Here is a 12,528-nt window from a genome sequence, read left to right on the forward strand (position 1 = left end):
CAAAAAGCAAATTAACCTATAGCAACAAAAAGCAGATCTGTGGCTGAGGGAGCAAGGGACAGGGAGGCAAAAGAAATAAGGATTACGAAGGGACCTGAGGAAAGTTTGGGGGGTGATGTTTATGTTCATTCTACTTATGGCAGTGACAGTTTCAGCGGTATCCATGTCAAAATTCATCAAACTGTACACTTTACACACACACAGTTTCTAACACGTCCATTATACCTCAAAACAACAACAACAAAATATACTGGCTAAATAAACAGCAAGGCCTGGTAAACATACAGAATGAAAACAAACAAGTATTCAACGTTGGTTTAAGGAACTTGTGTTCCTTTGCACTACTACTTTGTAGTAGATGCTCAATGAATGCTGCTAGATTCAGGTGCAGAATGAAGTAAGTGAATAAATGTTAGGTGTTCAATAATCACATAATGAAAAAAAGAATTTTACAAATAATTATGTCAGGCTCATTACGGCCAGAACTTAGGCTCTAGGAAGAGATGACAGAACCAAAGATCCCTGTGCTCACGCGCTTTGATTTGAGAACAGCCGCCAGTGAAGAGAGCAGCACAGGAGAATGCCAGACAGGTGCAGAGGCGAGAGAAGGCTGGGGAGAGGGGCGGCAGGAAAGGACTCTGACATTTTTTTTTTAAAGATTTATTCATTATTTATACAAGCACTGGGTACAGTCAGAAGCGCTGGAGGGTGAGAGAATTCACCAGAGCCAGAGGGGGGAGCAGAGCAGGCAGAAGGACCGAAGTACACTGCTGAGGGGAGCAGCGGGCGGCAGGAGAGGTCTGCGCGCCATGTGGGACCCTCCTCCGGTGGCCGGGGAGCAGCCGGGGACCGAACCGGCGCAGCAGAGGCTGCGGGCAGCTTCGCAACCCAGCGCTCAACCGCTGCGCCACCAGGGAGGCCCAGGACTCTGACATTTTTGAGGGTGGCCATCATCCTTCAAGGGGTGACGCTTGAGAAAAGACCTCAAGGAAATGAAAGGACCAGGAAAGGGGTCGTGCTAGGGAAATAAAAATCTAACTGTCCTAGACCTGAAGAAAAGACCGAGCCGGAGATGAACGAAACTTGCTAAGAAGATGAAGTCAACAGCAGCGCCCAAGTGCTGAACTCCCGACCTCCCCACACACCCATACTTGCGTTGTCCACGAGGAGGCGCTCCAGCGCCCGCCCCGCTGGCGTCCTCCGCCGTCGATCCGTGCGTGGGCACGCGCAGAAACCGCTAGGCGGCGTCGGTTTCCCTTCCCACGCGCGGACGCCGGCGTGGGACGACGCGGCTTGGGGGCCCGCGCGTGCGCAGAGCCGAGGCCGGACTTCCCTCGGGGCGGGGCGGAGCGGGGCGGGGCGGGGCGGGGCGGAGCGGGGCGGGGCGGGGGCTTGAGGTGATTCCCCTGCCGCGGCGGCGGCACTGGCCGTGCCGGGAAACCGAAAGTGGGCGGTGGCCGTGGCTGTGGCCCTGGCGGAGACGGCGGCTGGAGCTGGGCCCAGTGGCGTGGGGACTGGCCGGGCGCCCCCGGAACGAGGTGAGCGCTCGTCCTGCGGCTCCGGGCGCGACAGGTGCCGGGCGGCGTCGGCCACGATTTCGGGCGGGCGCGACCCACCTGGGCCCCCCGAGGGCTGCGGGCGGGACCCGAGCGGCCCCGGGGCCTCCTCTCCGCGCCGCCCGGGACGTCCGGGGCCGGACCCCGGGAAACCCGGCTGGGCCCCGGGGGAGTTAGAGTTCCAGAGCCTGGTGTTTTAAATCTCTGAGGGACCCCGCCCCCGGCCGCTCGGGAACGGGCTGGGCGTTCACCTGGGAGTCGGGCCGGCCCCCCGGCCGCCGGGGAGGCTGTGCATTGGGGTACAGGCAGCCGCGGGGCTGCGGATCGGGGCCCGAGATGCTGACCAGGAAGTGGTTCCCGGTACCGGCTCGCTGGGCCAGGGCCGCCCGCCCGGGGCTGGAAATGTCTGAGCTCCCGACTGTTGAAGGTCTGTGGTGGGCACCGGGAGCGGAAAGGCTCCGGGCTGTCTGTTATGAAGAGTAGCAAGTGCAGGCTGCTCAGGTCGTGCATTTGTGTTTCACAGATACGCTCCGTTCCTTTAAAAGAATGATCATCGGGCAGGTGCAAAGCGCAAGCTACGAGTGCAACGTGAATCTGTGAATAAGTTGTCTCGGAACTTGCCCAAGGTCCCTCAGTTTTTCTCAGCCTCAACTTAATGGGAGGGAGCTTGGAGCTCGCATAACTTTTCTGCTCCGAGTCTCTTGAGGGGTGTAATACATTGACATTAGTGACCAAGGGCACCATTTAAATAGTTGCAAAGAGCAGGAAAGGTAAATACCGATAATGTTGGGAAAAATCCTGGCCCAAAAGGATTCTGATGTCTGCCCCACAAAACAAAACAGTAACTATGTCATTCTCTGCCCCGCCCATCTCCGCCCCCCTTTATACACACCCCGATCGCCCTGGTAGTGAAAAATTGTCTGAAAGTATTCTTGCCTAGTGATGTGCAGCAACTTAATCACAGAATTGAAATTTAGACCCTGATCTCTGACTCTTCCTGGACCACCTTGATGTAAGTGTTTGCATACTGCAAATAGTGTAGACTTTGCAGACCTGGTTTGGAAGCTGGACTTCTTTTGAACCTGGTTTCAAAAAAAAAATTTTGTTGGCCCAATGGGAAAAGGAACAACAACGATTTCAAAGGCATAAAGTTGGGAGTAGAGGGCAGAGAGAAAGAAAAGCCAATTCATATAAATATGAAATTAGATTTCATTCTAAATACCAAGAAATTTAAGGAAAGATGCCAGCAACTCTGGGGTAGACTCAGTAACTAGCCCTTCAAATGACATGAAACAGGGATCTGCCACATTCTGGTTTATAGGTGTGGTACCCAAATGGAAAGGTGTTGCCAACTGTTGAAAAAAAAAAAAATCAATGGTTGCAACTGACATTTCCTTTTATCCTTTCATTCTGACCCTTTTCTCTTTGCTACATAATCACGAGTACCTCAAAGTACTAAATAATGTGTAAGAAGTAGTAAGAAGTAGACAACCACTAGGGTAGCAAGACTGAAACAATTTAAATAGCCCAAAGTAATTCTCATGCTCACAATTGTATTTTACAAATTCACACCTTTTCTCTTTAACACACCTACAAATGGTCCCAAGACAGTCTTATTCTGAAGAAACTGGCTTTTGTGTACTTCAGAAACATGCTTTTACCAGTGTCTGATCCTCTCTGGCTCAGTTATTTGTGTGTAATCTGGTCCCTATCTCTGGTCACTAATGGTGCCAAAGAACATTAGCCAAATTGTTGTGCTTCTCATACATGGTTTTTCCTCTCAAAATTTCTGTTTTCAACTGAAACTTCTTACTCTGCAAGACTTTAACTACTGTAAATCCTTTGGCTCATAGTAATACCTGAAGAAATGTTAACTCGTCCTTCTGTCAAGCTTCCCATATTCTACATGATTGGATTTCAGTTTCTTGAAGGCAAGAACTCATCTCTAAGTTATTGATATAATATATATCTCCACATGGTGGGGATTTTGCAGTTCCACTCAACTGACATTCATTGAGCATCTGTTATATGCAAAAAAACAGCTGAGTGCAGGGAATTGCTCCTGGGGTTAGCTGAATTAGAATCCATGGCTCCTTGCCCCACTTCAGGGCCTGTTGGTGCCACACAGTATTTTTGCTAGTTAAATGCAGTGACACTGTGAAGTGGCAGTTGGAGGTGCGTTCCCAGTCCCTGTAGATTAGAAATGAAATGTAATCCCTGCTAATGTTCTTGAATGGGACTGAGTGAATTGTGTTTTGTATCAAGAGATTTTAAACTCCTGGAGGACCTCTCTTTAAGTTATCTGTGCAGTAGAATCTAGTTGGAGATTTATGTGAATGTATGATCCACATAAATCTACTGTGGATCATACATTCACGTAACTCTACTCTGCTTGATCAATTGCTGTTTTCACAAACTGAGATGTAGAGTGAGTGCTTTCCATCAGGGCATTTTCAGAGTCAGCAGGTAAACATAGGAAGGACAAAAATTTCTTGGTGTTTGTAATGAAATCTAATTTAATATTTATGTGAATTGGCTTTTCTTTCTCTCTGCCCTCTACTCCCACCTTTATGCTTTTGAAATCATTGTTCTTTTTCCCATTTGGCCCCAATTTTTTTTTTTTAATTTTGTCTTTCAACCTATTTAAAAATAATTTGTTATCTTTAACTGAAGATATATGTGTATGTGTATCTATACATATATTTCTATACATATATTCATATACGTATCCCACTCAGGGCTTCTAATCAGCTCAAAATAATCATTGTGGCCTCAGAGAAAACTTCAAATTTCAGTCATACAATTTGTCAGGAGGCAGCAACCAGTGGTTTCCATTAGATTTTTGGACCATCTTAACCCTAAAGGACTGTGAGGAAAGTTGAGAATTATGGGTCTTGTAAACCCTCATTATCTTCCATATGAAAAAAAGAGAGTTGAAGCAATTTACTCAAAAGGTCACAGCTAATAAGCAGCAGAACTAGGATTAAGACCAAGATCCATAAGTAGGCCACTTTATTGTCTCTAGCATGCAGATTTGTGGGAAGCTCTTACTCATATAATCATAATGTGCAGTTAGCAATGTATGCATAGTGTAAAGCTTGAATTATAATTATAAAACTCTCTAAACATACCTTAAGGAAGTATATTGCTGGGTGGGGATATTAATTACTATCTTTCCTTTTAAAATGTGTTGGCAAAGAAGTAATTCAGGTGATAACAAATAGCCTGTAATTGGGGGGGGGGGAAGATAACATGTTAAACTTTGCAAGATGAAAACTCTTTATGCAAGGGTCTTAGACAAAAACCTTCCCTCTTCTAGGCTCATTTTATTGATTTGTAAAATGAGGGATTTAGATAGATGATGTCTAAAATCTTTCCACACAGTCTGGACATTAAGGGCCCAACTTGTTGCTAAAATAATGTCTTCAAGAAGAAGGGTAGGTAGATACCAGAAGAATATGCCCCAAGGAGATACTAAAAATTGAGCCACTGACTAAAGATAAGAAAGATTACTTGGTGACTTCAGTTTATTTGGCAATTCTTCAAATTTATTCCAGGGTTTAGTGCCACTCTACAATTAAAACTTATGACATGAAAAATGCAGTGAAGAAGATGAGCCAAATAGTACAGTTGGCAATAGGTGGGAAAACAAAAATTTTGGGAGAAACCATATATGAGAAGCACAACAATTTGGCTAATGTTCTTTGGCACTGCTAGTGACAGAAACACCAGAGATAGAGACCAGATTACACACAAATAACTGAGCCAGAGAGGATCAGACACTGGTAAAAGCATGTGTCTAAAGTACACCAAAGCCAGATTCTTCATAATAAGACTGTCTTTACTATCTGAAGCCAACTCTGACCATTTGGAGCCACGAGCTGAAAGTAAGTACTGTTTTGGGGATCAGAAAACCTGGGTTCTTGTTGTGGTTATGGTCATGAAAATTTGTGAGACCTGGAATAATTGCTCTGGGTTTCAGTTTCCTCATTTTTCGAAGTGAAGAGTTTAGAAGAGAGTGTGTGAAGGTGCCCAGCAACATTCCGGCTTCTCTTAGCTCCTCATTCTGAGGTCAGGCCCATGGTCAATGCTACTTTCCTAAGCCAGACAGTGTTCTGAGGGACATTGATCTATGGTTTTCTTGTTTGTTTTTTAAATTATGTTTGTTGAGGTAACAGTTTAAAACATTGTATATGTTTTAGGGGTATAGGTTCACCCCTCTACAAACATATGATACTATACCACACCCATAACCAGAGCCCCAGTAATTCTTCTGTTTTTTGTAATGTTATTGTCTGGTTTTGATATCAGCATTAAGAGATCATTAAATGTGTTCAGAAGTGTTCCTTTCCCTTCTGTTTTCTGGAAGAATATGTATGGATGTGCTATTAATCCTTCCTTAAATTTTGGTAGATTTTGTCATAAAACCACTTAAGCTTGAGTTGTCCTTGTGGGAAGGTTGTTAACTACAACTTCAGTTTCTCTAATAGAAAAAAGACTATTAAGGTTACCTATTTCTTCTTGAGTGAGTTTTGGAATTTGCATCTTTCAACGAATTCATCCATTTCATCTTACCAAATTTTAATTGGCATAAGTTGTTCATGATATTCTTTTTCAATGTCTACCTATAGGTTCTGTGGTGCTGGCTCCTTCTTCAGTCCACCCCTCCATCTCCCATTTCCTCACTACCTTTCTTGATGAATCAGCCTGAGAGTCTATTACTTTTATTGCTGTTCAAAAACCTAGATTTGGTTTCATGACCTTTTTTCTCTACTTTTCCCCCCTATTTCTTTACCAGTCTATTTTATCATTTCAATATTGATTTTATTCTCATTTATTATTTCCTTCTACTGTTGACATAATTTGTTCTCCTTTTTTTTATTGACTTGGGGCCATTCTTCTTTTCCACCTTAAGCATATAATGCTGTAAATTTCCTTCCAAATATTGCTTTAATAGGACCCAAATTTGCATACTGTGTCTTTGTTTTTATATTGTGTTTTCATTTATTTAAAAATATTTTATGATTTCTGAGGGTCCTTCTTCGTTGGTCCTTGATTATTTCTAACTATATCATTAAATTTGAAAAAACCTTGGGAACTATGCACATATCTTTCTGTTACTGATATCTAATTAATTTTTCTAGCCATAAAAGTTTCGGTATAATTTCCATTACTGTAGTCCCCTCATCTGTGAGGGATACATTCCAGTACCCCCAGTGTATGCATGGAACCATGGATAGTACCAAACACTATATATACTTTGTTTTTCCTATACATTTATACATACATACCTATGATAAAGTTTAATTTATAAATTAGGCATAATAAGAAATTAACAATGACTAATAATAAAATAGAACAGCTATAGCAATCGACTCTTAAAAAAAATTATGTGAATATAGGGTCTCTCTTGCTCTCTTTATACTCTCACCAGTCTCTCTCAAAATATTGTATATATTATTTTTAGAATGTGAGAAGCTGTGGGTAAATGAAACCGTGGAAAGCAAATCTACAGATAAGGGGAACTATTGTACTGTATTCTAAGTTGGTTGAGGATTGTTTTAAATCTCTGAATAGATTCCATTTTGGTGAATGTCCCAGTGCTCTTGTAAAGAATGTATATTCTGCTGTTGTTGGGGTGGAGTGTTCTATAAATATCAGTTGGATTAGTTTGGTTAGTAGTCTTGTCCAGTTCTTAGTGATTTTTGTTTACTGGTCCTACCAATTTCTGAGAAAGGAGTTTTGAAGTCTCTGAACATAATTGAATCTATTTACTCTTTGATCTCTGTTTTTTTCCTTCAGTGTTTTGTTATATATTCCTAATGAATTAACTCCTTAATTATATAATGTCCCCATTTATTTCTGGTAATACTCCTTGTTCTGATATTAATATACTCACGTATTTGCATAACATACCTTTTCTGTCTTCTTTTAACCTATGTTCTTATATTCAAAATAAACTTCTTATACATAGTATATAGGTAAGTTTTGTTTTTATGTCCATTCTGCCAATCATTAAGTTTTATTGAAGACTTTTATTTCCATCATTTATTTGTAATGTAATTGTTGGGATGGTTGGCTTTAAATCTACCATTTTACTAGATGCTATTTGTCCTATTTGTTATTTGTTGTTGTTATTGTTGTTGCTGTTTTTTTCTTTTTCTTGCCTAATATTTTTTTACTTTGACTCTCTTTTTGGTGAATTTAATCTGTTTTATCCATACTACTGGCTTATTAGTTATTCTTCTTTTAAGAGATTTTAGTAGTTGCCATAGATTTACAATATACATCCTTAGTACACTCCCCCTTCAAATAATATTATACTATATGTATAGAATAAGAAGCTTCTTAGAGTATACTTCCAGTTTCTCTCATTTTTTGTGTTGTACGTTTTACTTTTACATATATTATGTGTCCACATAAAGGAACTTTTTTGGTGATGGAAATGTCTATATTTTGATGTAGTGATTATTATATAGATATAGAAAACTATATAGATTATAAAATTTAATGATACTCATAGAGTGAGGAAATTTTGTTATATGCAAATTTTACTTAAATGAATATTTTATATGTGTGTGTGTATATATGTGTGTGTATGTATGTTTATATAGAGAATAAGAATATAACCTAGTTATAGGACCTCCCTAGGTTAATGCTATTTAATTAATTTAGTATTTAATTAATAGTATTTATTAAATGTTGGTGCTGGGGGCAACAGTTTGATATGAATTAATATTTAGTAGGGAAAGTACATAATGAAGACTTAGGTTATTTGCCACTTAAACCTTGCTATCATTTAAATATCATATTTGTAATTTAAGGCACTCACATATGAACTTGTATTTTATTTCTTTTTTAAATGGGCAAATGAGGATAGTGATAGAATTGTGTCCTATTCCTTCTTTCTGTCTCTACACCAGAGAAAGGACAAGACTGTCCAGAATTCTGTGCTATCCAATATGGTCCACTAGCCATATTTATTTTAAATTAAATTTAAAATTCAATTCCTCAGTCACACTGGCCACATTTCAAGGGCTCTGTAGTCATATGTGGCTAGTGGCTACCATACACTGCAGATACAGAACATTTTCATTATCACAGAAGGTTTTATTGGATAGCACTGTTGAAGGAAAAATTAACAAGTTGTCTGTGGCTTGCCTTTCTCCTTTCTTTAATGAAAGGCTAAGTCCATTTTTCCTGGCTGCTTGATTCCCTAAATGTCTCTCCATTCTACTTATCATTAGTCCCCCCAAAAAATATGAGGGGTTAATTTTGAAAAATACCCATTACAGATCAATGAAAATCCTTAGCCAACGTTCTGAGGTTTTTTTCTAGGTACCAAAATTCATTGCTCACTTTTCATTTCTTTCTCTCTCTTGACCTTTCTACTGCATATGGAACTTGAACTATGTTATTCTTCCTGGTTCTTTCCTCCTTTAGTTTGACACTGAGATTCTTCTATTTCTATCTCTCTGGTCTCTTTTGCTTACCCTTTTATAGCTTCTTCCTCTGCTCATCTCTCAAATAACAGTCTTCCATAAAGTTCCATCCTTAATCTTATTTTTGACTCCCTGCACATCAAATGTCATGTGATATATATCAAATCACACACACATCATATATGTATGTGTACACACACACACATGCTGAAGATCAGCAAATCTATAACAAGGACAGACCTCTAATACAGGTTCCTAGTGAATACATCTACATAACTACCCTACAAGCTTCCTGACCTCCAAATGAAATCTCTTCCACTCTTGAAAGCCTGCTTTTATTCCACCTAGTGTGAGTCATTACTGTCCAGAATGCTTCTAAGCTAAAAATGTGGAACCATGCCTCATCATCCAAACTAGTTAATCAATTCCTGTTTATTTCATCTCTCGATTACCTCTCATATGGGTTTTTATCATTCCCAAGGCCTTGTTTAGAGGTCCTCCACATTTCCAAGTATTCTTACAACATTAATCTTTCTCCTTCCAATTATACTTCCCTATTTCTGAGTAGTGATTTTTCTAAAATGCAGAGCTCATGCCCACATTTAAAATCTCTTCAAGTCCCCGTGTTACTTTTGGCAAAAATGCAAATATATTGACATAATATTATAGTCTTTTCTGGATCTACCTCTTCCTTTTTCTCCCATTTTAGTGCTCAGCTTGGGGTCTTTTTTCAATCATAACTAGCAAAACTTAACTGCTTGGAATTCTCAGAACCAAGCATATATTTATCTCCCAATTCTGTGCCTTTTGAAGTTTCTGTTCTATATTTGGGGCTGACACCTCTTTCCATCCTCATCTTCCCCTCATCACCACACCCTTTCCCTCCTTGCCTGGATGTTTCCATTTTGTCCTTCAGACTCCTCCAGGTCCCCTCTCATCTGGGAAGCATTCCCTAATATCTTTTATCCCTTGATTAGTCTTTTGCCTTTCTGACTTCCCTCATGTCTTCTTAGCATTTTGTGCCTTTCCCCCCATGATAGCAATTATTTCCTATAAATATTCAGTAACAATTTATGGAATAATCTAAGAAATGTAAACTCTGAAAATTTATTTAAATGCATAGTCTGATGAATTACATTGTAGTAACCTTCTGCTGTGTCCTATAGGTGAAGATGCTGGAAGCAGATCTGGTTTCAAAGATGCTACGAGCTGTTCTGCAGTCTCATAAGAATGGAATAGCACTACCCCGGCTCCAAGGAGAGTACAAATCCTTGACTGGAGACTGGATCCCCTTCAAGCAGTTAGGGTACCCTTCACTGGAAGCCTATCTGAGAAGTGTGCCAGCAGTTGTCAGGATAGAAACTAGTAGATCTGGAGAGGTAAGAAGGTAATGGTGCACGGGAGAAAAATCAACCCAATTCTCCATTGCCTTTATGGCACTTCCACTCTCTTAATTAGGATAAAAGTCAAATTAAAATCTACTAACCAAACTATTTTGAAATTGTGATAGAAAAGCATCCAAAGCATAGCCTAGATTCTGATGTCTTTTCCTTTGCCCCTCAAATTCTTTCCATATAAAAATAAGATTTTAACCACATTAAATAAAAAACTTTAAGGTTAAAGTTTACCCATTCTCAATTTCTAAGCAAACTAGCTATGCTAGAGACTTGTGCTGCCTCATCACACCCACCCATAAGCTGCTACAACTATTTTTTCCCGGATCACTAATGATCTCCTGATTAAAGTGTCTAACAGGCACTTTTAAATTCTCAATGCTTGACCTAACTCTTATCTGTTCCTACTATCTGGTTAATGGTTTAATTCCCATTTGATCAGTCAGCATTTTTGATTGTTAGAGGACCCTTCTTATTCTCTTTATCTTTAGTCCTTCTCCCTCAAGCCTCTTTTCTCCTTCATACCAATATGTTCATATTATTTTACAATTCCAAATCCTTTAGTTTCTCTGGAAGGAAATTTTATGTATAACATGGGCAATTTGGTGGTAGCAAGTATCTTTTTAATTGCCTATAGCCTGTGACTCAGATTTTCACTTCTTGGTACCTGCCCAATGTACAGGATCAAAGATATGAACACACCACCATCCAAAAGACAAAAGACATGCACTCCCTGAAACAGTACATTTTTCTGTATGTAAATTCTCCATGTAAATATATAGATCTCTGGAGTATTTCTCACTAAAACCTATAAATGGTTGTACATCTCTGGGGAGGGATGGTTGGAAAAGATAGTGGGTAGAGGAGGAAAAAGGGGACCAGGATTGGGAGTATGGTCAAGGGGGAGGTTCATCTAATCTGTAATAATTTTTATAAGGAGAATGTATACATTCATGATAATAAAACTTGCTTCAGTGTCCATGGTTATTCTAGACAGATTTAAGCCCTCATTTCTGTCTCCTTGGCATTTTGTAACATATCCAATAAAGCATTCGACACTTTTTATTTAGTCTCTGCCTTTCTTTTTCTTTCATAAGTATCTTGAGGATGAGAGATTGTTTTTTCACCCCAATAGTTGCTACTTAATAAATTCATGTTGAATCTCTGATCACATGTCTGAATTAGGGTAATAACGCTTCATGTAGTTGCTATGTTACTCTTTCCCTCTTTTGGACATCTTTAATATTTATTTCTAGGGGCAGCAGCCCCTATTTGAGCATATTTAGATATGTAACTTTTTCTTCTTTTGAGTTATATTCTTGTAACACAGCCTCAAGATTAGAAATACCAAGTCAAATATTAGGAATCTGTGTTGGTTTGTGGTATTTGTGATCTCAAATCACAGAACTGTTTTGTACCGTTTGTGATCTCAGCTTAGAGTCAGACTTAAATACTAGGCCCGCAGAGGTCATCTGATCCCAGTACTTCTTATACTTTTTCAAATATCCTATATATCACACCATTTTTTTTTTAAAGAGAAAAAGTTGACCTGCTGTGTTTTAAGCAGAGATGCAGAGGGTTCAGGGCCTCTGCTTGCTCTGCCTTACCCTCAGATCCTTGCCACTGAGAGGCCTTTCATGGAATCCTATGGCTCCATTGAATAGTTTGAAAATCCAAGATCTAAGGACACACCTGTTTACAAATGAGAATACAGACATTAGGGAAATAAACTGATTTATCAAGTCATCCAGCCAATCCATGCAGTGACAAGGCTAGGATTTAGTGTTCTTTGAGAGGTAATACATCATAGCAAGTATGAGGACATGCTTCAGGTTCAGAGAGATGGCCTAGTCGTGTGACTTGGGAAAGTTACTAAACTTTCCTGAGCCTCTGTTTTCCCGTGTATAAAATGTAAATAAAATATATCTCACAAATTATCTGAGACAATACACACATGCTACAGTTTTCTTTTGGTGCATTTGTTAATCCCGTAGCTCCTAGAGCATTGTAGATATGCTTTACAAATATCTGTTAAAGAAATAAATGAAATTTTCATTTGAGGAAAGAGTTATTTAATGAACTAAATTATGCTTGATTTCTCTTATTCAAAATATACCTTTTACATGATCAAGGAGA

The 12,528-nt window shown here is 39.8% G+C and overlaps 1 protein-coding gene across 1 annotated transcript in view; it reads left to right on the forward strand.

The window, feature by feature from the left end:
* The first annotated feature begins 1,325 nt into the window (after positions 1-1,325).
* The window catches only part of TDRD7 (tudor domain containing 7), a 49,522-nt gene continuing 38,319 nt past the window's right edge, over positions 1,326-12,528 (forward strand). Inside the window, exons 1-2 of the mRNA XM_037492004.2 lie at positions 1,326-1,538; positions 10,165-10,377. Coding sequence (XP_037347901.1) covers positions 10,171-10,377 — 207 coding nt within the window. The 5' untranslated portion in view covers positions 1,326-1,538; positions 10,165-10,170. The remainder of the gene's footprint in view (positions 1,539-10,164; positions 10,378-12,528) is intronic.

The sequence above is a fragment of the Talpa occidentalis genome, unplaced genomic scaffold (assembly GCF_014898055.3).
Source record: "Talpa occidentalis isolate TD23 unplaced genomic scaffold, MPIMG_talOcc4v2.1 talOcc4.7, whole genome shotgun sequence".
Classification (NCBI taxonomy): Eukaryota; Metazoa; Chordata; class Mammalia; order Eulipotyphla; family Talpidae; genus Talpa; species Talpa occidentalis.